This window comes from Pecten maximus, chromosome 13, assembly GCF_902652985.1.
Source record: "Pecten maximus chromosome 13, xPecMax1.1, whole genome shotgun sequence".
NCBI lineage: Eukaryota > Metazoa > Mollusca > Bivalvia > Pectinida > Pectinidae > Pecten > Pecten maximus.
This window is the reverse complement of record NC_047027.1, coordinates 38,734,339-38,758,787: the sequence shown is the minus strand read 5'-3', so window position 1 is coordinate 38,758,787 and position 24,449 is coordinate 38,734,339. Positions and strand designations below refer to the sequence as shown.

Here is a 24,449-nt window from a genome sequence, read left to right as displayed (position 1 = left end):
GTATATATTTGACAAGGTTTGGGGTACTCCCTTCCCTCTAGTATATATTTGACAAGGTTTGGGTACTCCCTTCCCTCCAGTATATATTTGACAAGGTTTGGGGTACTCCCTTCCCTCCAGTATATATTTGACAAGGTTTGGGTACTCCCTTCCCTCCAGTATATATTTGACAAGGTTTGGGGTACTCCCTTCCCTCCAGTATATATTTGACACGGTTTGGTTCCCTCCAGTATATATTTGACAAGGTTTGGGTACTCCCTTCCCTGTAGTATATATTTGACAAGGTTTGGGTACTCCCTTCCCTGTAGTATATATTTGACAAGGTTTGGGGTACTCCCTTCCCTCTAGTATATATTTGACTATTTGACAAGGTTTGGGTACTCCCTTCCCTCCAGTATATATTTGACAAGGTTTGAGGTAGTCCCTTCCCTGTAGTATATATTTTACAAGGTTTGGGGTACTCCCTTCCCTCCAGTATATATTTGACAAGGTTTGGGTACTCCCTTCCCTGTAGTATATATTTGACAAGGTTTGGGTACTCCCTTCCCTCCAGTATATATTTGACAAGGTTTGGGTACTCCCTTCCCTCTAGTATATATTTGACAAGGTTTGGGGTACTCCCTTCCCTCCAGTATATATTTGACAAGGTTTGGGTACTCCCTTCCCTGTAGTATATATTTGACAAGGTTTGGGTACTCCCTTCCCTGTAGTATATATTTGACAAGGTTTGGGTACTCCCTTCCCTGTAGTATATATTTGACAAAGTTTTGGGTACTCCCTTACCTGTAGTATATATTTGACAAAGTTTTGGGTACTCCCTTCCCTGTAGTATATATTTGACAAAGTTTTGGGTACTCCCTTCCCTGTAGTATATATATATTTGACAAGTTTTGGGTACTCCCTTCCCTGTAGTATATATTTGACAAGGTTTGGGTACTCCCTTCCCTCCAGTATATATTTGACAAGGTTTGGGGTACTCCCTTCCCTCCAGTATATATTTGACAAGGTTTGGGGTACTCCCTTCCCTGTAGTATATATTTGACAAGGTTTTGGGTACTCCCTTCCCTCTAGTATATATTTGACAAGGTTTTGGGTACTCCCTTCCCTCCAGTATATATTTGACAAAGTTTTGGGTACTCCCTTCCCTCTAGTATATATTTGACAAGGTTTGGGTACTCCCTTCCCTGTAGTATATATATATTTGACAAGTTTTGGGTACTCCCTTCCCTCTAGTATATATTTTACAAGGTTTGGGGTACTCCTTTCCCTCCAGTATATATTTGACAAGGTTTTGGGTACTCCCTTCCCTCTAGTATATATTTGACAAGGGTTTGGGTACTCCCTTCCCTGTAGTATATATTTGACAAGGTTTGGGTACTCCCTTCCCTCCAGTATATATTTGACAAGGTTTTGGGTACTCCCTTCCCTGTAGTATATATTTGACAAGGTTTGGGTACTCCCTTCCCTGTAGTATATATTTGACAAGGTTTTGGGTACTCCCTTCCCTCCAGTATATATTTGACAAGGTTTGGGTACTCCCTTCCCTCCAGTATATATTTGACAAGGTTTGGGGTACTCCCTTCCCTCCAGTATATATTTGACAAGGTTTGGGGTTCTCCCTTCCCTGTAGTATATATTTGACAAGGTTTTGGGTACTCCCTTCCCTCTAGTATATATTTGACAAGGTTTTGGGTACTCCCTTCCCTCCAGTATATATTTGACAAAGTTTTGGGTACTCCCTTCCCTCTAGTATATATTTGACAAGGTTTGGGTACTCCCTTCCCTGTAGTATATATATATTTGACAAGTTTTGGGTACTCCCTTCCCTCTAGTATATATTTTACAAGGTTTGGGTACTCCTTTCCCTCTAGTATATATTTGACAAGGTTTTGGGTACTCCCTTCCCTCTAGTATATATTTGACAAGGGTTTGGGTACTCCCTTCCCTCTAGTATATATTTGACAAGGTTTGGGTACTCCCTTCCCTCCAGTATATATTTGACAAGGTTTTGGGTACTCCCTTCCCTATAGTATATATTTGACAAGGTTTGGGTACTCCCTTCCCTCCAGTATATATTTGACAAGGTTTTGGGTACTCCCTTTCCTCTAGTATATATTTGACAAGGTTCGGGTACTCCCTTCCCTGTAGTATATATTTGACAAGGTTTGGGTACTCCCTTCCCTGTAGTATATATTTGACAAGGTTTTGGGTACTCCCTTCCCTCCAGTATATATTTGACAAGGTTTGGGTACTCCCTTCCCTCCAGTATATATTTGACAAGGTTTGGGTACTCCCTTCCCTGTAGTATATATTTGACAAGGTTTGGGTACTCCCTTCCCTGTAGTATATATTTGACAAGGTTTGGGGTACTCCCTTCCCTGTAGTATATATTTGACAAGGTTTTGGGTACTCCCTTCCCTCCAGTATATATTTGACAAGGTTTGGGTACTCCCTTCCCTCCAGTATATATTTGACAAGGTTTGGGTACTCCCTTCCCTCTAGTATATATTTGACAAGGTTTTGGGTACTCCCTTCCCTCCAGTATATATTTGACAAGGTTTGGGTACTGCTGTTGTTACACTCCAGGGCGTTGATGTGATGAGGTTTTAATCAGTGTGTATTAGTTACCGGCCTATTACACAGCTGTTGTAGAGGGGGTGGTAGCTGAAGACATGCTCTATAATCATGCAGGTCTATGAACATTACATCAGAGTTAAACAGCTGTCTCCTACATACAGTCGGTCAGCTTATAATGGATTAACATTCCTGTATGTAGTTAGGTTAGAATTATCTCTACATTGATTATGGTTGACTGTGACAAGATTTGAACGCTTCCTTCTGAGACTGTTGGGACGACATGTCTATATTAAATGCTAACAGGCCAAATTGAAACAGAAATGTTTTTGTATTTAGATATATTGATATGATATAAAAGAAAAAAAAAAGAAGTTCAGAATAAAAAAATCAGTTTAAAGTTACGAGGTTGAGTGTTTCATCACTTAAAGGGACATCACGGTAAAAACGTTGTTATTTTCAATGAATGTACGTGTTTTGTTCCTTTCCAGTTATGTTTCTGTGCTGTCCCAATGTTCACAGTCAATCCTCATGTCCAGCTTGACCACTTGATTTAGTTGGGAATCCCCCTCTAAATTTAGCGCGGAAATTATTTTTAAATCATCACATAACTGTTTTGAAATCGAGGCAACACAAACACACGATAGTTTACAAGGCGAATTGGATTAGTTGGACAACGATATTATACAGTGGTTTAAATTTAAATAACACGTTCTGTATATATTCCCGCACATATATTTATGTGTAAATAAGTGTAAACACCGTACATATAGTATAGTGACAGTAGCGGTGTACTGGTACAGACTGTATAAATATTACCGAGATTGTCATGACCTACTATCCAGCAATCAAGCAGAATACGAGCAGCGTCCGTATTACTGCTGTTTTCATGTTTGAACTGTATTGTACTGCTTCCCCAGTTTAATTCTACGATTGTGTTTGACCCATTTTCCAATTATTCTCTTCATTGCGGAAGCTGTTATCGTTTTCAACCGCAGTCGATTCACATTGGAAGCCATTTTTGTTTTCAAGTGTTTTAGTGTGTTGTGTGCATACGTGTTATCGTATATGTCACAAAATTTGCATATTCAGACTATTGATCAACGAATTGTGATAACCTTTTTATAATTAATAATTGATGTTTTTTATATACATATATCATCAAATTCGAATGGTTATTGTTCATAAGGATATTTTTTTTAAAGATATACCCAATAATATGAAAAAATACAAAATAAAAATTGGTTTACCGTGATGTCCCTTTAATTGATACATATTTTCTAATTTGACCCGGAAATTTTCACTTGAACTTGACCTGAAATAGCTTAAATTAATATGCATTTTGAGAAAAGGTCATTTACAGTAATAAAGCAAGAAAATTAATATTAGTGAAATTTTTAAGGGGGGGGGGGGATTTTTTTACCATGTCTGGTGCCGTGGTATATTGTTGTAAAGAAATTAAAGGAAGAAAATTAATAAAATTGATATCAATGAAATTGTTAGAGCACTTCTGACATCTCTCATCAACCTACAAATGTAAAGTGGCATGAACAGTTGAGGTCATTGACGTTTTACTGTAGTAATATAAACAGTAATAAGGAATGTCTGTTTCATCAGTTCTTACTTCCTCAAACTTACCACCTATGATAATGGTGATTATCAACCTGGGTACAACATTCTATAATCACTTGTTTTAGTGGTATTCTTATAATCGTTGACACAGATCGTACGATCAGTGACAGGTGTTCAATATTCTATAGATATTTTGGTGGTAATCGTACGATCAGTGACAGGTGTTCAATATTCTATAGATATTTTGGTGGTAATCGTACGATCAGTGACAGGTGTTCAATATTCTATAGATATTTTGGTGGTAATCGTACGATCAGTGACAGGTGTTCAATGTTCTATAGATATTTTGGTGGTAATCGTACGATCAGTGACAGGTGTTCAATGTTCTATAGATATTCAGACCTGCCAACTACTACTATTTTATAGTAATCTTTACTATTTTGTGGTGGTCGTTACTCTTTTTTCTCTCGAAATAGTAGCAAATTACTCTTTTTGATGCAATAGATTTGGCAAGAATTGTTAAGAATTACTCTTTTTTTGCTCAAAAATGGGCCAAATTACTATTTTTGAATTTGAAAGGTTGGCAGGTCTGGATATTTTGGTGGTAATCGTACGATCAGTGACAGGTGTTCAATATTCTATAGATATTTTGGTGGTAATCGTACGATCAGTGACAGGTGTTCAATATTCTATAGATATTTTGGTGGTAATCGTACGATCAGTGACAGGTGTTCAATATTCTATAGATATTTTGGTGGTAATCGTACGATCAGTGACAGGTGTTCAATATTCTATAGATATTTTGGTGGTAATCGTACGATCAGTGACAGGTGTTCAATGTTCTATAGATATTTTGGTGGTAATGGTACGATCAGTGACAGGTGTTCAATGTTCTATAGATATTTTGGTGGTAATCGTACGATCAGTGACAGGTGTTCAATGTTCTATAGATATTTTGGTGGTAATCGTACGATCAGTGACAGGTGTTCAATGTTCTATAGATATTTTGGTGGTAATCGTACGATCAGTGACAGGTGTTCAATGTTCTATAGATATTTTGGTGGTAATCGTACGATCAGTGACAGGTGTTCAATATTCTATAGATATTTTGGTGGTAATCGTACGATCAGTGACAGGTGTTCAATATTCTATAGATATTTTGGTGGTAATCGTACGATCAGTGACAGGTGTTCAATATTCTATAGATATTTTGGTGGTAATCGTACGATCAGTGACAGGTGTTCAATATTCTATAAACATATTTTGGTGGTAATTATACAATTGGTTTGGTTTATTTTGCGTAACGTCCTATTAACAGCCAGGGTCATTTAAGGACGTGCCAGGTTTGGAGGTGGAGGAAAGCCGGATTACCCGGAGAAAAACCACCGGCCTACAGTCAGTACCTGGCAACTGCCCCACGTATGTTTCGAACTCGCAACCCAGAGGTGGAGGGCTAGCGTTAAAGTGTCGGGACACCTTAACCACTCGGCCACCGCTGCCCCATATGATCAGTGACACAAGTGTACAATATTCTATAAACATATTTTGGTGGTAATCGTACGATCAGTGACACAGGTGTACAATATTCTATAAACATATTTTGGTGGTTATCTTATTTTCACACTGGAAACATTGCAGTAGAATATGATTGCATGTTTAAAGTTTCTAAATACTTTGATAGTAAATAATGTAGGTGTGCCAATATCCTTATTGCAGTCAGTTTAGGATTAGATTATCCACAGAACTTACAGATACCAAAATGTCTGTTAGTATCCAAATCTTACAGATACCAAAATGTCTGTTAGAATCCAAATCTTAGAAACCAAAATGTCTGTTAGAATCCAAATCTTACAGATACCAAAATGTCTGTTAGAATCCAAAACTTACAGATACCAAAATGTCTGTTAGTATCCAAATCTTACAGATACCAAAATGTCTGTTAGTATCCAAATCTTAGATACCAAAATGTCTGTTAGAATCCAAATCTTAGATACCAAAATGTCTGTTAGTATCCAAATCTTACAGATACCAAAATGTCTGTTAGTATCCAAATCTTACAGATACCAAAATGTCTGTTAGTATCCAAATCTTAGATACCAAAATGTCTGTTAGAATCCAAATCTTAGATACCAAAATGTCTGTTAGTATCCAAATCTTACAGATACCAAAATGTCTGTTAGTATCCAAATCTTACAGATACCAAAATGTCTGTTAGTATCCAAATCTTAGATACCAAAATGTCTGTTAGTATCCAAATCTTAGATACCAAAATGTCTGTTAGTATCCAAATCTTAGAAACCAAAATGTCTGTTAGTATCCAAATCTTACAGATACCAAAATGTCTGTTAGAATCCAAATCTTAGAAACCAAAATGTCTGTTAGTATCCAAATCTTACAGATACCAAAATGTCTGTTAGTATCCAAATCTTAGAAACCAAAATGTCTGTTAGTATCCAAATCTTACAGATACCAAAATGTCTGTTAGTATCCAAATCTTAGATACCAAAATGTCTGTTAGAATCCAAATCTTAGATACCAAAATGTCTGTTAGTATCCAAATCTTAGATACCAAAATGTCTGTTAGTATCCAAATCTTAGAAACCAAAATGTCTGTTAGTATCCAAATCTTACAGATACCAAAATGTCTGTTAGAATCCAAATCTTAGAAACCAAAATGTCTGTTAGTATCCAAATCTTACAGATACCAAAATGTCTGTTAGTATCCAAATCTTAGAAACCAAAATGTCTGTTAGTATCCAAATCTTACAGATACCAAAATGTCTGTTAGTATCCAAATCTTAGAAACCAAAATGTCTGTTAGTATCCAAATCTTACAGATACCAAAATGTCTGTTAGAATCCAAATCTTACAGATACCAAAATGTCTGTTAGTATCCAAATCTTACAGATACCAAAATGTCTGTTAGAATCCAAATCTTACAGATACCAAAATGTCTGTTAGTATCCAAATCTTACAGATACCAAAATGTCTGTTAGTATCCAAATCTTAGATACCAAAATGTCTGTTAGAATCCAAAACTTACAGATACCAAAATGTCTGTTAGTATCCAAATCTTAGATACCAAAATATCTATTGGCATTCTAATCTTTGAGATACTGAAAATCTTACAGATACTGGAATTGTGGAAAGCAGTGCGATACCAATGTCTGACAATACCCAGAGCCATTTGTATGACGTCTTTGTGTAAAGAGTCTATTTCAACATCTCCAGCTGAAAAAAACTCCAGACAAATCAATTTGCTGTGGCGACCTTAGTTCCTTAAAATGGTATACTGACAGGAAATTTGGCCATCAGATCTGACTAGTGTGTGTTGTAGTCTAATGACTGGAGTAGGGGGGGGGGGGGGGGGGGGAATTTCTAGGCTGCCTAAGGTCAGAACTGTTATAGGATAGAATCAGGTTATTACTTCAGAGATGTTCCTTGTACTGTCTTAACTAAGTAAAAACTATATTGACCGGGCTGTAGGGTAATTATATTGACAGGGTTGTAGGGTAATTATATTGACAGGGCTGTATGGTAATTATATTGACCGGGCTGTATGGTAATTATATTGACAGGGTTGTAGGGTAATTATATTGACAGGGCTGTAGGGTAATTATATTGACAGGGCTGAAGGGTAATTATATTGACCGGGCTGTAGGGTAATTATATTGACAGGGCTGTAGGGTAATTATATTGACAGAGTTGTAGGGTAATTATATTGACTGGGCTGTAGGGTACATACATTGACAGGGCTGTAGGGTAATTATATTGACAGGGCTGTAGGGTACATACATTGACAGGGTTGTAGGGTAATTATATTGACCGGGCTGTAGGGTAATTATATTGACAGAGTTGTAGGGTAATTATATTGACAGGGCTGTAGGGTAATTATATTGACCGGGCTGTAGGGTAATTATATTGACAGGGCTGTAGGGTAATTATATTGACAGGGCTGTAGGGTAATTATATTGACCGGGCTGTAGGGTAATTATATTGACAGGGCTGTAGGGTAATTATATTGACAGGGCTGTAGGGTAATTATATTGACAGAGTTGTAGGGTAATTATATTGACACGGCTGTAGGGTAATTATATTGACAGGGCTGTAGGGTAATTATATTGACACGGCTGTAGGGTAATTATATTGACAGAGTTGTAGGGTAATTATATTGACAGGGCTGTAGGGTAATTATATTGACCGGGTTGTAGGGTAATTCTTACAATACATGCTTGTTTAATGGTATTCAGATGCTGTTTTTAGCCCACCACCATCAGATGGTGGGCTATTCAAATCGCCCTGCGTCCGTGGTCCGTGGTCCGTCCGTCCGTCCCTCCGTCCGTCCGTCCGTAAACAATTCTTGTTATCGCTAATCCTCAGAAAGTACTGAAGGGATCTTTCTCAAATTTCATATGTAGGTTACCCTTGGTGCCTAGTTATGCATATTGCATTTTGAGACCAATCGGAAAACAACATGGCCGACAGGCAGCCATCTTGGATTTTGACAATTGAAGTTTGTTATCGCTATTTCTCAGAAAGTACTGAAGGGATCTTTCTCAAATTTCATATGTAGGTTCCCCTTGGTGCCTAGTTATGCATATTGCATTTTGAGACCAATCGGAAAACAACATGGCCGACAGGCAGCCATCTTGGATTTTGACAATTGAAGTTTGTTATCACTATTTCTGAGAAAGTGCTGAATGGATCTTTCTCAAATTTCATATGTAGGTTCCCCTTGGTGCCTAGTTATGCATATTGCATTTTGAGACCAATCGAAAAACAACATGGCCGACAGGCAGCCATCTTGGATTTTGACAATTGAAGTTTGTTATCACTATTTCTGATAAAGTACTGCAGAGATCTTTCTCAAATTTCATATGTAGGTTCCCCTTGGTGCCTAGTTGTGCCTATTGCATTCTGAGACCAATCGGAAAACAACATGGCTGACAGGCAGCCATCTTGGTTTTGACAATTGAAGTTTGTTATCGCTATTTCTGAGAAAGTACTGAAGGGATCTTTCTCAAATTTCATATGTAGGTTCCTCTTGGTGTCTAGTTATGCATATTGCATTTTGAGACCAATCTGAAAATAACATGGCTGACAGGCAGCCATCTTGGATTTTGACAATTAAAGTTTGTTATCAGTATTTCTCAGAAAGTAATGAAGGGATCTTTCTCAAATTTCATGCATATGTTCCCCTCGGTGCCTAGTTATGCATATTGCATTTTGAGACCAATCGGAAAACAACATGGCCGACAGGCAGCCATCTTGGATATTGACAATTGAAGTTTGTTATCGCTATTTCTCAGAAAGGACTGAAGGGATCTTTCCCAAATTTCATATGTAGGTTCCCCTTAGTGCCTAGTTTTGCATATTGCATTTTGAGACCAATCGGAAAACAACATGGCCGACAGACAACCATTATCGCTAAATCATAAATTTTATATATAGGTACCCATTGTTTGAAAAGTACTAGCTATAGAGGGCTGTTTCGGATTTACACAGATTAGTAAGACTTAGAGGAAGGGAAAAGTAGAGAAAAGATCAATCTGACATGGAACCTATGAAGAACATTCAATGGTGGGCGCCAAGATCCCTCTGGGATCTCTTGTTCTTCTTCCAATTTGAAAAAATGGAATAAATATACCTTTTTTAATTTGACAAAAAATTTGATCGCTTTGACTATCGCTGGTTCTTATTAAAGTTGCTGTCAGGCGATAATGATGGACATATCTCACAGAATTCCTGACACGAAATCACAACCAGCTGTTAGATTGAAGTGTAATAAATGTGAACCATATTGTAATAAATGTGAATCATATTGTAATAAATGTGAACCATATTGTAATAAATGTGAATCATATTGTAATAAATGTGAACCATATTGTAATAAATGTGAATCATATTGTAATAAATGTGAACCATATTGTAATAAATGTGAACCATATTGTAATAAATGTGAACCATATTGTAATAAATGTGAACCATATTGTAATAAATGTGAACCATATTGTAATAAATGTGAACCATATTGTAATAAATGTGAATCATATTGTAATAAATGTGAACCATATTGTAATAAATGTGAATCCTATTGTAATACGGACATCACCCACTGATGAGAGTTAAGTTGTTTTTTGTGCCATCATGACCAGGTAATATTTACCATACACAATAATGAAAGACAGATGTGTGAGAGGCATGCTAGAGAAACATGTTGTAGGTGTACATTTGTGTAATTCCTATTACATGTAACTATGTCACAGAGTGTAAACATAGTCTCCGGTAACCCACATGTCTGACAGGTCGACTAACACATACCAACCACATATACTAATCCATGGTAAATGTCAACAGCAGTACATTCAACATAGGCATACGATGTTCCTAATAATATATAAATACGATGTACTCATGGGTACATACATAGTTATACATACAATGTACACTGTCATACATACAAAGTATAGTCATACATACAATGTATAGTCATACATACAATTTACACAGCCATACATACAATTTACACAGCCATACATACAATTTACAGTCATACATACAATGTATAGTCATACATACAAAGTATAGTCATACATACAAAGTACACACTGATATTTTGTTGTATTTTGCTATAAAACATTTCAGTCTGTAAATATTGAGTTTGCTTGCGTGTATGAAAATTCATAAGTTCTGAGATTTGTGCCGTGAAATCTTGTCACCATTCACTATTATCTATCATTTCAGACTATTCCTGCGCCCTTCAGAAAGACATCCTGGTCCACGGTCGAATGTTTCTCACACAGAACTGGGTCTGTTTCTATGCCAACATATTCCGCTGGGAGACAGTGGTATGTACTCCAGACAGATCTGGATATTTCCTCGTCCTGTATAATGTCATTGTCTGCCCTATACCCAGAACCTAAATTTTACCATTTCTATTTCACCAAATAGTTTAATTTTATCTCAAACTTGCCTGTAAAACTTGTAACAGACTTTGTATCCAACTCACCAAGTGGCTGAACATGTTGACTGTTAACAGGTTCTAATGTAATTTTGGCTAGATTGCCAGCTACACTAATGTCATCCAAAAAAGGCAAATACAACGGACTTCATTCATTATCTATATGGGGCAGGGGAAATAACTCTCAATCTATTCAGTTACCATTATAGTGAAGTAGTTTGGTCGTGGTGTACAGTGGAGAATGTGTATATTTACAACAGATAATTATATTGAACACATTTAAAAAATGTAATACATATATATTACTACACAGTCAAATACCACAACTATAGATAATTCATCTCTTATTGAGTTATAGCAGTCCCAGGATATCAAAGTCTATGTCAGATCAGTTTTATATGTTCTAGAAATACATATTTCTGGAAGAAATCACTCCAGAGTTTGTGAAAGAGATTGTTTGGTTTTGAATTATATAAATGAAGTTTCAAATTTGAACTAACATGAAAGTCTACATTTGTCATTCTTTGGCTCAGTTTCTGTTATGTACTTCATATAAATCAACATGGTTAAGTTTGGGTGTGTAGGTGAGGTAAGAAAGAAACCGTCTAACACAGGAGTGTACAATTCCACTAGCCGACGCCCAGGGTTACTGTGGTCTTTAGGTCAGGGCTAGTTGCTTCGTCACACTGACTAGCCCATGGGCTGAAGACAATGTTCTGTTATAAATCTGCATTAAAAGCCAATCTCAGCTTTCTACACACAGTTCTATTATCTGATGAAATGTTAACTGGTCTAATACAAATTTACAAGCACAGGTGGTTGAGAAAAAGGTGAATTATTGGAAAACATAATATTTACTAGAATGACATGTACTGAAAACTTGCAAAAGTTCAGAGGCGCCAGGGCTAGTAGATCTATGATCAGGGCGAGTGAAAAGGCCCATAGGCTTGTGGAAAATTTTCAGAATTGTACACCCCAGTAGTAAAACTCAGTCAGGTTTGAATACGCTGACACGTACCTAAGGACTGGACCTATCTGTTACAGCTGACTGTTCCGTGTAAAGAGATAACTGCCGTGACGAAGGAGAAGACAGCACGAGTTATCCCAAACGCCATACAGATAGCCACGGATAAAGAGAAACACTTTTTCACCTCATTTGGTGCTCGAGACAAAACCTACATGATGCTGTTCCGTGTGTGGCAGAATGCTCTTCTGGAGCAGGTGAGTAGAGGACATGCAGTGTATGTCATCAGGTGGGTAGAGGACATGTATATCACCAGGTGGGTAGGGGACATGTATGTCATCAGGTGGGTAGAGGACATGTATATCATCAGGTGGGTAGGGGACATGTATATCACCAGGTGGGTAGGGGACATGTATGTCATCAGGTGGGTAGGGGACATGTATGTCATCAGGTGGGTAGGGGACATGTATATCACCAGGTGGGTAGGGGACATGTGTATCACCAGGTGGGTAGAGGACATGTATATCACCAGGTGGGTAGGGGACATGTGTATCACCAGGTGGGTAGGGGACATGTATATCACCAGGTGGGTAGGGGACATGTATGTCATCAGGTGGGTAGGGGACATGTATATCACCAGGTGGGTAGGGGACATGTATATCACCAGGTAGGGGACATGTATGTCATCAGGTGGGTAGGGGACATGTATGTCATCAGGTGGGTAGGGGACATGTATATCACCAGGTGGGTAGGGGACATGTATATCACCAGGTAGGGGACATGTATGTCATCAGGTGGGTAGGGGACATGTATATCACCAGGTGGGTAGGGGACATGTATGTCATCAGGTGGGTAGGGGACATGTATGTCATCAGGTGGGTAGGGGACATGTACATCACCAGGTAGGTAGGGGACATGTATATCACCAGGTGGGTAGGGGACATGTATGTCATCAGGTGGGTAGGGGACATGTATATCACCAGGTGGGTAGGGGACATGTATATCACCAGGTGGGTAGGGGACATGTATATCACCAGGTGGGTAGGGGACATGTATGTCATCAGGTAGGTAGGGGACATGTATGTCATCAGGTGGGTAGGGGACATGTATGTCATCAGGTGGGTAGGGGACATGTATGTCATCAGGTGGGTAGGGGACATGTATATCACCAGGTGGGTAGGGGACATGTGTATCACCAGGTGGGTAGGGGACATGTATGTCATCAGGTGGGTAGGGGACATGTATATCACCAGGTGGGTAGGGGGACATGTATATCACCAGGTGGGTAGGGGACATGTATATCACCAGGTGGGTAGGGGACATGTATGTCATCAGGTGGGTAGGGGACATGTATGTCATCAGGTTGGACATGTATATCATCAGGTGGGTAGGGGACATGTATATCACCAGGTGGGTAGGGGACATGTATATCACCAGGTGGGTAGGGGACATGTATGTCATCAGGTGGGTAGGGGACATGTATATCACCAGGTGGGTAGGGGACATGTATATCATCAGGTGGGTAGGGGACATGTATATCACCAGGTGGGTAGGGGACATGTATATCATCAGGTGGGTAGGGGACATGTATATCACCAGGTGGGTAGGGGACATGTATATCACCAGGTGGGTAGGGGACATGTATGTCATCAGGTGGGTAGGGGACATGTATATCACCAGGTGGGTAGGGGACATGTATATCACCAGGTGGGTAGGGGACATGTATATCACCAGGTGGGTAGGGGACATGTATATCATCAGGTGGGTAGGGGACATGTGTATCACCAGGTGGGACATGTATATCACCAGGTGGGTAGGGGACATGTATATCACCAGGTGGGTAGGGGACATGTATATCACCAGGTGGGTAGGGGACATGTATGTCATCAGGTGGGTAGGGGACATGTATGTCATCAGGTGGGTAGGGGACATGTATGTCATCAGGTGGGTAGGGGACATGTATGTCATCAGGTGGGTAGGGGACGTGTATATCACCAGGTGGGTAGGGGACATGTATGTCATCAGGTGGGTAGGGGACATGTATATCACCAGGTGGGTAGGGGACATGTATGTCATCAGGTGGGTAGGGGACGTGTATATCACCAGGTGGGTAGGGGACATGTGTATCACCAGGTGGGTAGGGGACATGTATATCACCAGGTGGGTAGGGGACATGTATATCACCAGGTGGGTAGGGGACATGTATATCACCAGGTGGGTAGGGGACGTGTATATCACCAGGTGGGTAGGGGACGTGTATATCACCAGGTGGGTAGGGGACGTGTATATCACCAGGTGGGTAGGGGACATGTATATCACCAGGTAGGTAGGGGACATGTATATCACCAGGTGGGTAGAGGACATGTATATCACCAGGTGGGTAGGGGACGTGTATATCACCAGGTGGGTAGGGGACGTGTATATCACCAGGTGGGTAGGGGACATGTATATCACCAGGTGGGTAGGGGACATGTATATCACCAGGTGGGTAGGGGACATGTATATCACCAGGTGGGTAGGGGACATGTATATCACCAGGTGGGTAGGGGACATGTATATCACCAGGTGGGTAGGGGACATGTATATCACCAGGTGGGTAGGGGACATGTATATCACCAGGTGGGTAGGGGACATGTATATCACCAGGTGGGACATGTATATCACCAGGTGGGTAGGGGACATGTATATCACCAGGTGGGTAGGGGACATGTATATCACCAGGTGGGTAGGGGACATGTATATCATCAGGTGGGTAGGGGACATGTATATCACCAGGTGGGACATGTATATCACCAGGTAGGTAGGGGACATGTATATCACCAGGTGGGTAGGGGACATGTATATCACCAGGTGGGTAGGGGACATGTCTATCACCAGGTGGGACATGTATATCACCAGGTGGGTAGGGGACATGTATATCATCAGGTGGGTAGGGGACATGTATATCACCAGGTGGGACATGTATATCAACAGGTAGGTAAGGGACATGTATATCACCAGGTGGGTAGGGGACATGTATATCACCAGGTGGGTAGGGGACATGTATATCACCAGGTGGGTAGGGGACATGTCTATCACCAGGTGGGTAGGGGACATGTATATCACCAGGTGGGACATGTATATCACCAGGTGGGTAGGGGACATGTATATCATCAGGTGGGTAGGGGACATGTATATCACCAGGTGGGTAGGGGACATGTATATCACCAGGTGGGTAGGGGACATGTATATCACCAGGTGGGACATGTATATCACCAGGTGGGTAGGGGACATGTATATCACCAGGTGGGACATGTATATCACCAGGTAGGTAGGGGACATGTATATCACCAGGTGGGTAGGGGACATGTATATCATCAGGTGGGTAGGGGACATGTATATCACCAGGTGGGTAGGGGACATGTATATCACCAGGTGGGTAGGGGACATGTATGTCATCAGGTGGGTAGGGGACATGTATATCACCAGGTGGGTAGGGGACATGTATATCACCAGGTGGGTAGGGGACATGTATATCACCAGGTGGGTAGGGGACATGTATATCACCAGGTGGGTAGGGGACATGTATATCATCAGGTGGGTAGGGGACATGTGTATCACCAGGTGGGACATGTATATCACCAGGTGGGTAGGGGACATGTATATCACCAGGTGGGTAGGGGACATGTATATCACCAGGTGGGTAGGGGACATGTATATCACCAGGTGGGACATGTATATCACCAGGTGGGTAGGGGACATGTATATCACCAGGTGGGACATGTATATCACCAGGTAGGTAGGGGACATGTATATCACCAGGTGGGTAGGGGACATGTATATCACCAGGTGGGTAGGGGACGTGTATATCACCAGGTGGGTAGGGGACATGTGTATCACCAGGTGGGTAGAGGACATGTGTATCACCAGGTGGGTAGGGGACATGTATATCACCAGGTGGGTAGGGGACATGTATATCACCAGGTGGGACATGTATATCACCAGGTGTGTAGAGGACATGTGTATCACCAGGTGGGTAGGGGACATGTATATCACCAGGTAGGTAGGGGACATGTATATCACCAGGTGGGTAGGGGACATGTGTATCACCAGGTGGGTAGGGGACATGTATATCACCAGGTAGGGTAGGGGACATGTATATCACCAGGTGGGTAGGGGACATGTATATCACCAGGTAGGTAGGGGACATGTATATCACCAGGTGGGTAGGGGACATGTGTATCACCAGGTGGGTAGAGGACATTTGTAACTGATTGTGCCATCATGGCTTTCCTGAACAACTCCTGTTTTAAAAAAAAAATAAACTTCTCCCAGGGAATTCAGCTCAAACCTGAAATAGTTCTGACCAAGTGTTGTTACTTTTTGGGTCAGTCTGAAATTCAAAACAGCTGCCATCTTAAAACACACATTTTAAGCTCAAGTTCCACTAGCTGGATTCAGCTCATGCTTGCCTGAAATGGTCCTGATCAAGTTTTGCTATTTTTTGGGCTGATCAGAAATCCGAGATGGCTGCCATAGCCATCAGAACCACTATACTATTATAAGGATCTGTCGGTAGCATTGTACAGTAAAAGTGCCTAATTCTGAAAAATAAGGCATATGTTTTAAATGTGTAAACATACAGTCAAACTTCGATGTTTCGAAGTTCAAGGGACTAACAGAAAAACTTCGAAACAGCGGGACTTTGAATTATTTATGGTTGACAATAGATCGATGTTTTCTTGATAATGTACCATATCTGTTAACGTTACATGTCCTCAGTGTCTTCGTGTTGATCCTCGCCTAGTTAATTTACCCCAAACCCATAAAAATACTTTTCATCAATTATACCTAAGCATTTTTTAATCAAACAAACTATGTATCTGTTACAAAACACTTACATCCCGTCTAATAGATATAACAAAAGTACAATACACACTTACGTTAACGTTTTTCTGCTAAAGGCACATGTGTTTACGTTATGTGCATATAAAATACAGAATGCCGCTCAGTTGGAGAATGCATGATTGAATGACAATTAATCGATTTACATGGATATTTATGTATAAGTTTGGAACGTGACACTTTGAATATGAGTGAAGACATCGCTAATTGTTTGTTTTTAAAATTGATCCGCTTGTTTTACTGTTCTGTAAAATTTACTCACCAACCGCTGATTTCAATGGCGGCGAAGATCATCAAAGACGACTATCGGTATGGTTTACCGGAGTGATTAAATGTTATTTTGTGGCTTCTAAATACACCTTTTATCTATCAATTGGGTCTGAGTATTAATTAACCCCATGATTGGGAGTGGCAACACACGCTATCGTTATCCATATTGTCGGTCAGGGCATTTGGGGGAGGGGTGTGAACTCTTGCCGCGGGGGTCATGACAAACACCTGTCCAGTGGTCAGTACAGGTAAACTTTTTGTTCGAGTCATGAGATGTCAATTATCTATAATATCATAGCTAACGGGCCATGAAAAAAGTTTGATACATCAAAAACTTTGATTTATAAAAGTCATACATAGTTTCGTTAGTAGCGTTATATAGTGAGGAAATTCGGGACCAAGCAAAAAGTTTGATACAGCGAGAAATTCGAATCAACAAAGTTTGAATCATCGAGGTTTGACTTTTTAACCCTATATATTACCTATACAAAAGTATATATTTGTAATCCATACATTTGCAATTTCAATACAGCTGTGAAGGATAAGTAAACTGTTTTTCTCTGTTTTCAGAAAATCATAGCTACCACTTCATATAACCTTAAGAATTGCAAATATCATGATTTTTGCCCAAAAATTGACCCAAAAAATTCCCTACTTTTTCTGAAACCTATTTGAAATTAAATATCTCTATCCAAAAGACAGAATTAATCTTGTTTTGATATCTGTTTATCATTACGATTGTCTGCTATTCTTACCTCGTCTGCTTCACATCATTTCTTGCTCCATTAACACTAGATTTCCAGTGTAAACGCACCTTCAGAAAATATGGAAATGTATGCCTATTTATAGAGGTATATACAAGGTCAGATTTATACAGGTGTCCATATTATACAGGTATATACAATGTCAGATTTATACAGGTGTCCATATTGTACAGGTATATACAATGTCAGGTTTATACACGTGTCCATATTGTACAGGTATATACAATGTCAGGTTTATACAGGTGTCCATATTGTACAGGTATATACAATGTCAGGTTTATACAGGTGTCCATATTGTACAGGTATATACAATGTCAGGTTTATACACGTGTCCATATTATACAGGTATATACAATGTCAGGTTTATACAGGTGTCCATATTGTACAGGTATATACAATGTCAGGTTTATACAGGTGTCCATATTGTACAGGTATACTTACAAATAATACAATATAAGTTAGGTATTGTAACTGTTATATACATTGTTTTCTCCTGTGTGTACATTAATCTATAGTTAATGAGTAGAAGATTGAGAGACATATTATACATGTGTGTATTAATGAAATACTGACCTCAGTGATGTGTATCCCAATCTATATTATATCTTTACTTTAGTTAGTAGTAAATATAATCACACAAACTCACTTAAAATATTCTTTTTAATTATTACACGGAGTATTCAGTAACACTTTAAAGGGAATTTTACGGGAAGCTAACAAACCATGACAGAAATGAACACAGGTGTATATATATATATATTATATACAGTGTTGATTCCTCTTATTCAATCGTATATATAGGCAATCAACAAGCTCTGTACAGTAGTAGTTCATAGCATAGTCAGGTTCATGACCCAGGTAAAAACTTTTGTCTGGGATATTTAGAATACAATATGAATTAAATCTGCATACAATAGGATCAAAAATAATTGTCCACAGAAAGAAATACAAATGTGTAATTTCTTAAATATTTCCAATTCATCTGATGTTTTTAAAAAAATGTGTAATTAGCTTGTCAAGCTGATCATGCTTTTAATATCAATGTAGTTGTACACTTACCTAGAGTTCTTCAAAATTTAATGTAAAATCTATAGAGTGGAGCAATTGATTGCTTTCTGTACTCTAGGCAGGCCATTGTCTGCGAGTTGTTGACCTTGGTAGAAGGCTGTAATACGGTGGTGGTGGCACCGGGTTCTTTAAAGGTAGCTCTGTGTAGTATGGTAAAACATTGGCGAGGTGTTAGTAGGTAAGTATGAGGGTAATCACATTACCACAGTACATTTCTATTATTTATTGTTTGTAAAATGCTACTTTTACTACTAGTTACTGTGGCTGGTTTTGTCTGTATACCTGGTAAGTATCTCAGTACAAGGTTTCTCCAACAGGTAGGCTTTCTGAATTATTAGTACTAATTATCTACAGGACTGTAGGTTATCTCATATATAGAAACTGTGTTTATATTATATACACAATTCTTTGTTTTAAAATAGTGTTTATAAAACTCATCATTTAATATCAAATAGAGTTGTTAGGGTTCAGCCTGTGTTAGCCTGATCTATATCTGGAGGCCCATTAAATGACCCAGGTTAATATGTGTACTAGAAAACCCACTTACATGTCCTGACTGGCCAGTCACACTCTACTGTATAAATATTAACTTTAGCTATAAGAGATTAAACATAGCGTAACAGTTATTTTATTGGTTCCTTGTATAACTCTCTGTTTAAAGCCTAAATAACCTTTTTTTTTTTTGCAGTGTAAATTTTTTAGTTAGATCTATATTTTTACTTTATCATAAATAATGTAACATTAAGGTTCCCCACATGTAAAGGTTAAATGTTCTTACACAAACACAGAAAGTTTTTAGTTGTAAAAATTTGTTAATGCATCAAGTAAAAATGTAATATTAATGTAATTGATGTTGAAAGAAAGACATTTTTCGGATGTCGCATTCCATTTCACTGAGAAATGTTAAAATCAATTATTGTCCCCAAATAATGTCTTTTATAATCTTTTTATAACACTCCAAGTTAAGTGAGAATGTGAATGACACTTCAGTCCTCCATTATTTGATACCTAACCCACCAATGTCCCTTACTGGTCTGTATGACAGATGTTTTACATGTATTCTCATTGTGGACAAAATTCTGTAACGGACACACCTGTTTGTTTTTGTTGGGGTTTATTGTGATATACATTGTGGTGTGTAATGACCTAATATGTGTTCCATATGTTCCAGCCTATGTCCCCTAAGGAGCTGTGGCAGTGGGTCCATTATAGCTATGGGGAAGAGCTTGGTTTGACGTCCAGTGATGACGACTACGTGGCTCCACCGTCAGGCGTTGAAGAGGCAGTGGAAGACAACAGTAAAGTTAGTCATTAGAGTTTTTTCTATCACTTTTGTTTTTTTAAGGTAACATAAAATTTAACTCAAACTTCCAGACTTAAAGTGTTTGCTCAGAATTGATTTACAGTTTGAAGGGTCAAAGGCCAAGGTCACTGTTACTATAAATAGAAAATCAGTTTCCTTGCAATAACATTAGATTCCTTTGAACCAATTGAACTTAAAAGTTTCATACAGTACTTTCATATTGAAAGTGCTTGTTTATGATAAACGTCAACCTCGGCTTCTTGATGATTATGGAGGATATATAGCCATATGGCGGGGCCCTTGATGATTATTGAGGATATATAGCCATATGGCGGGGCCCTTGATGATTATGGAGGATATATAGCCATATGGCGGGGCCCTTGATGATTATGGAGGATATATAGCCATATGGCGGGGCCCTTGATGATTATTGAGGATATATAGCCATATGGCGAGGCCCTTGATGATAATTGAGGATATATAGCCATATGGCGGGGCCCTTGATGATTATGGATGATATATAGCCATATGGCGGGGCCCTTGATGATTATGGAGGATATATAGCCATATGGCGGGGCCCTTGATGATTATGGAGGATATATAGCCATATGGCGAGGCCCTTGATGATTATTGAGGATATATAGCCATATGGCGGGCCCTTGATGATTATTGAGGATATATAGCCATATGGCGGGGCCCTTGATGATTATTGAGGATATATAGCCATATGGCAGGGCCCTTGATGATTATGGAGGATATATAGCAATATGGCGGGGCCCTTGATGATTATTGAGGATATATAGCAATATGGCGGGGCCCTTGATGATTATTGAGGATATATAGCCATATGGCGGGGCCCTTGATGATTATTGAGGATATATAGCCATATGGCGGGGCCCTTGATGATTATTGAGGATATATAGCCATATGGCGGGCCCTTTGATGATTATTGAGGATATATAGCCATATGGCGGGCCCTTGATGACCTGTCAATGTACTATGTTATATTATTTAAGGATTAACATCAATTATTTTTTCTGTTATACAGTCATAACAGAAAAAACTGGAGTGTACTCTAAATAAACCGCGAAGCGGTTTATGAAGAGAGTTTGGCGAACTCTTTTCTGTGATAAATTATTACGCAACGTCATCAGCCAATCGAAAATGACGTTACATTTCGCAACGTCAAAAATTTTGTTATGGAGGTATAACAAAATTATTTCAGCCAATGAAAATAAGTGTTTCATACAAAATTAATTTATACAAGCTAAACAACTTATAACTTATCCATTCATTACAGTGTGACAACACTGACTCGTCAGAAGCAGTCCCTATTGGTGACATAGCCAATGTTGAGGAGGTAGAACCGTCTGAGGTACTAGACTATACACCTATGGACAAAACTCCAACGATGGCCTCAATAGACCTACCAACTGATCAGAGTGACACCACGGATGACAGTGAAGGTACAGTACCCCCAGGGTCACCCCCTCCCAGACAGTGAAGGTACAGTACCCCATGGTCACCCCCTCCCAGACGGTGTAGGTACAGTACCCTAGGGTCACCCCCTCCCAGACAGTGAAGGTACAGTACCCCATGGTCACCCCCTCCCAGACGGTGTAGGTACAGTACCCTAGGGTCACCCCCTCCCAGACAGTGTAGGTACAGTACCCCAGGGTCACCCCATCCTAGACAGTGTAGGTACAGTACCCCAGGGTCACCCCCTCCCAGACAGTGTAGGTACAGTACCCCAGGGTCACCCCCTCCCAGACAGTGTAGGTACAGTACCCCCAGGGTCACTCCCTCCCAGACAGTGTAGGTACAGTACCCCAGGGTCACCCCCTCCTAGACAGTGTAGGTACAGTACCCCAGGGTCACCCCCTCCTAGACAGTCTAGGTACAGTACCCTAGGGTCACCCCTCCTAGACAGTGTAGGTACAGTACCCTAGGGTCACCCCCTCCCAGACAGTGTAGGTACAGTACCCCAGGGTCACCCCCTCCTAGACAGTGTAGGTACAGTACCCCAGGGTCACCCCCTCCTAGACAGTGTAGGTACAGTACCCTAGGGTCACCCCTCCTAGACAGTCTAGGTACAGTACCCTAGGGTCACCCCCTCCCAGACAGTGTAGGTACAGTACCCCAGGGTCACCCCCTCCTAGACAGTGTAGGTACAGTACCCCAGGGTCACCCCCTTCCTAACCCAGTTCTTACCTCATACGTCTGACACACCCAGGTATCACCTCCCAGATCTTACCTATCAGGTCTCACTTTCCCCAGATTTTGGTCACATCCATGGTCTTGCCCTGTCCTCCAGGTCTCACCATCTAGGTCTCAACCCCTCCCCAAGGCATCTCACCTTCTAGTAGAATATAATGTCTCAAGTCTCATATTCCTCACCACGTCTTATCTCTCAGGTCTCGCACCCCTCCCCAAGGTCTTATCTCTTAGGTCTCGCACCCCTCCCCCAGGTCTTATCTCTTAGATCTCGCACCCCTCCCCCAGGTCTTATCTCTCGGGTCTCACACCCCTCCCCAGGTCTTATCTCTTAGATCTCGCACCCCTCCCCCAGGTCTTATCTCTCAGGTCTCGCACCCTCCCTGGTCTTATCTCTCAGGTCTCGCACCCTCCCTGGTCTTATCTCTTAGGTCTCACACCCCTCCCCCAGGTCTTATCTCTTATGTCTCACACCCCTCCCCCAGGTCTTATCTCTCAGGTCTCACACCCCTCCCTGGTCTTATCTCTCAGGTCTCGCACCCTCCCTGGTCTTATCTCTCAGGTCTCACACCCCTCCCCCAGGTCTTATCTCTCAGGTCTCACACCCCTCCCCCGAGGTCTTATCTCTCATGTCTCACACCCCTCCCCCGAGGTCTTATCTCTCAGGTCTCACACCCTCCCCCAGGTCTTATCTCTTAGGTCTCACACCCTCCCCCAGGTCTTATCTCTTAGGTCTCACACCCCTCCCCAAGGTCTTATATCTCAGGTCTCACACCCCTCCCCGAGGTCTTATCTCTCAGGTCTCACACCCCTCCCCCAGGTCTTATCTCTTGGGTCTCACACCCCTCCCCCAGGTCTTATATCTCAGGTCTCACACCCCTCCCCCAGGTCTTATATCTCAGGTCTCACACCCCTCCCCCAGGTCTTATCTCTCAGGTCTCACACCCCCTCCCCCAGGTCTTATCTCTCAGGTCTGACACCCCTCCCCCAGGTCTAATCTCTCAGGTCTCGCACCCTCCCTGGTCTTATCTCTTAGGTCTCACACCCCTCCCCCAGGTCTTATCTCTTATGTCTCACACCCCTCCCCCAGGTCTTATCTCTCAGGTCTCACACCCCTCCCTGGTCTTATCTCTCAGGTCTCGCACCCTCCCTGGTCTTATCTCTCAGGTCTCACACCCCTCCCCCAGGTCTTATCTCTCAGGTCTCACACCCCTCCCCCGAGGTCTTATCTCTCATGTCTCACACCCCTCCCTGGTCTTATCTCTCAGGTCTCACACCCCTCCCCGAGGTCTTATCTATCAGGTCTCACATCCCCTCCCCTCGGTCTTTATCTCTCGGGTCTCACCCCCCTCCCCCAGGTCTTATCTCTCAGGTCTCACACCCCTCCCCCAGGTCTTATCTCTCATGTCTCACACCCCTCCCCCAGGTCTAATCTATCAGGTCTCACACCCCTCCCCCAGGTCTTATCTCTCAGGTCTCACACCCCTCCCCCAGGTCTTATCTCTTAGGTCTCACACCCCTCCCCCAGGTCTTATATCTCAGGTCTCACACCCCTCCCCGAGGTCTTATCTATCAGGTCTCACACCCCTCCCCCAGGTCTTATCTCTCAGGTCTCACACCCCTCCCCCAGGTCTTATCTCTTAGGTCTCACACCCCTCCCCCAGGTCTTATATCTCAGGTCTCACACCCCTCCCCGAGGTCTTATCTATCAGGTCTCACACCCCTCCCCCAGGTCTTATCTCTCAGGTCTCACACCCCTCCCCCAGGTCTTATCTCTTGGGTCTCACACCCCTCCCCCAGGTCTTATATCTCAGGTCTCACACCCCTCCCCCAGGTCTTATATCTCAGGTCTCACACCCCTCCCCCAGGTCTTAT

At 41.1% G+C, this 24,449-nt stretch overlaps 1 protein-coding gene across 2 annotated transcripts in view; it reads left to right on the top strand.

Moving 5' to 3' along the window:
- Positions 1-24,449, top strand: part of LOC117340300 (protein Aster-B-like) — a 74,059-nt gene that overhangs the window by 38,036 nt on the left and 11,574 nt on the right. For both annotated transcript variants that reach the window (XM_033902067.1, XM_033902066.1), the window contains exons 5-8: positions 10,891-10,994; positions 12,152-12,328; positions 20,229-20,360; positions 21,661-21,826. In XM_033902067.1, coding sequence (XP_033757958.1) covers positions 10,891-10,994; positions 12,152-12,328; positions 20,229-20,360; positions 21,661-21,826 — 579 coding nt within the window. The remainder of the gene's footprint in view (positions 1-10,890; positions 10,995-12,151; positions 12,329-20,228; positions 20,361-21,660; positions 21,827-24,449) is intronic.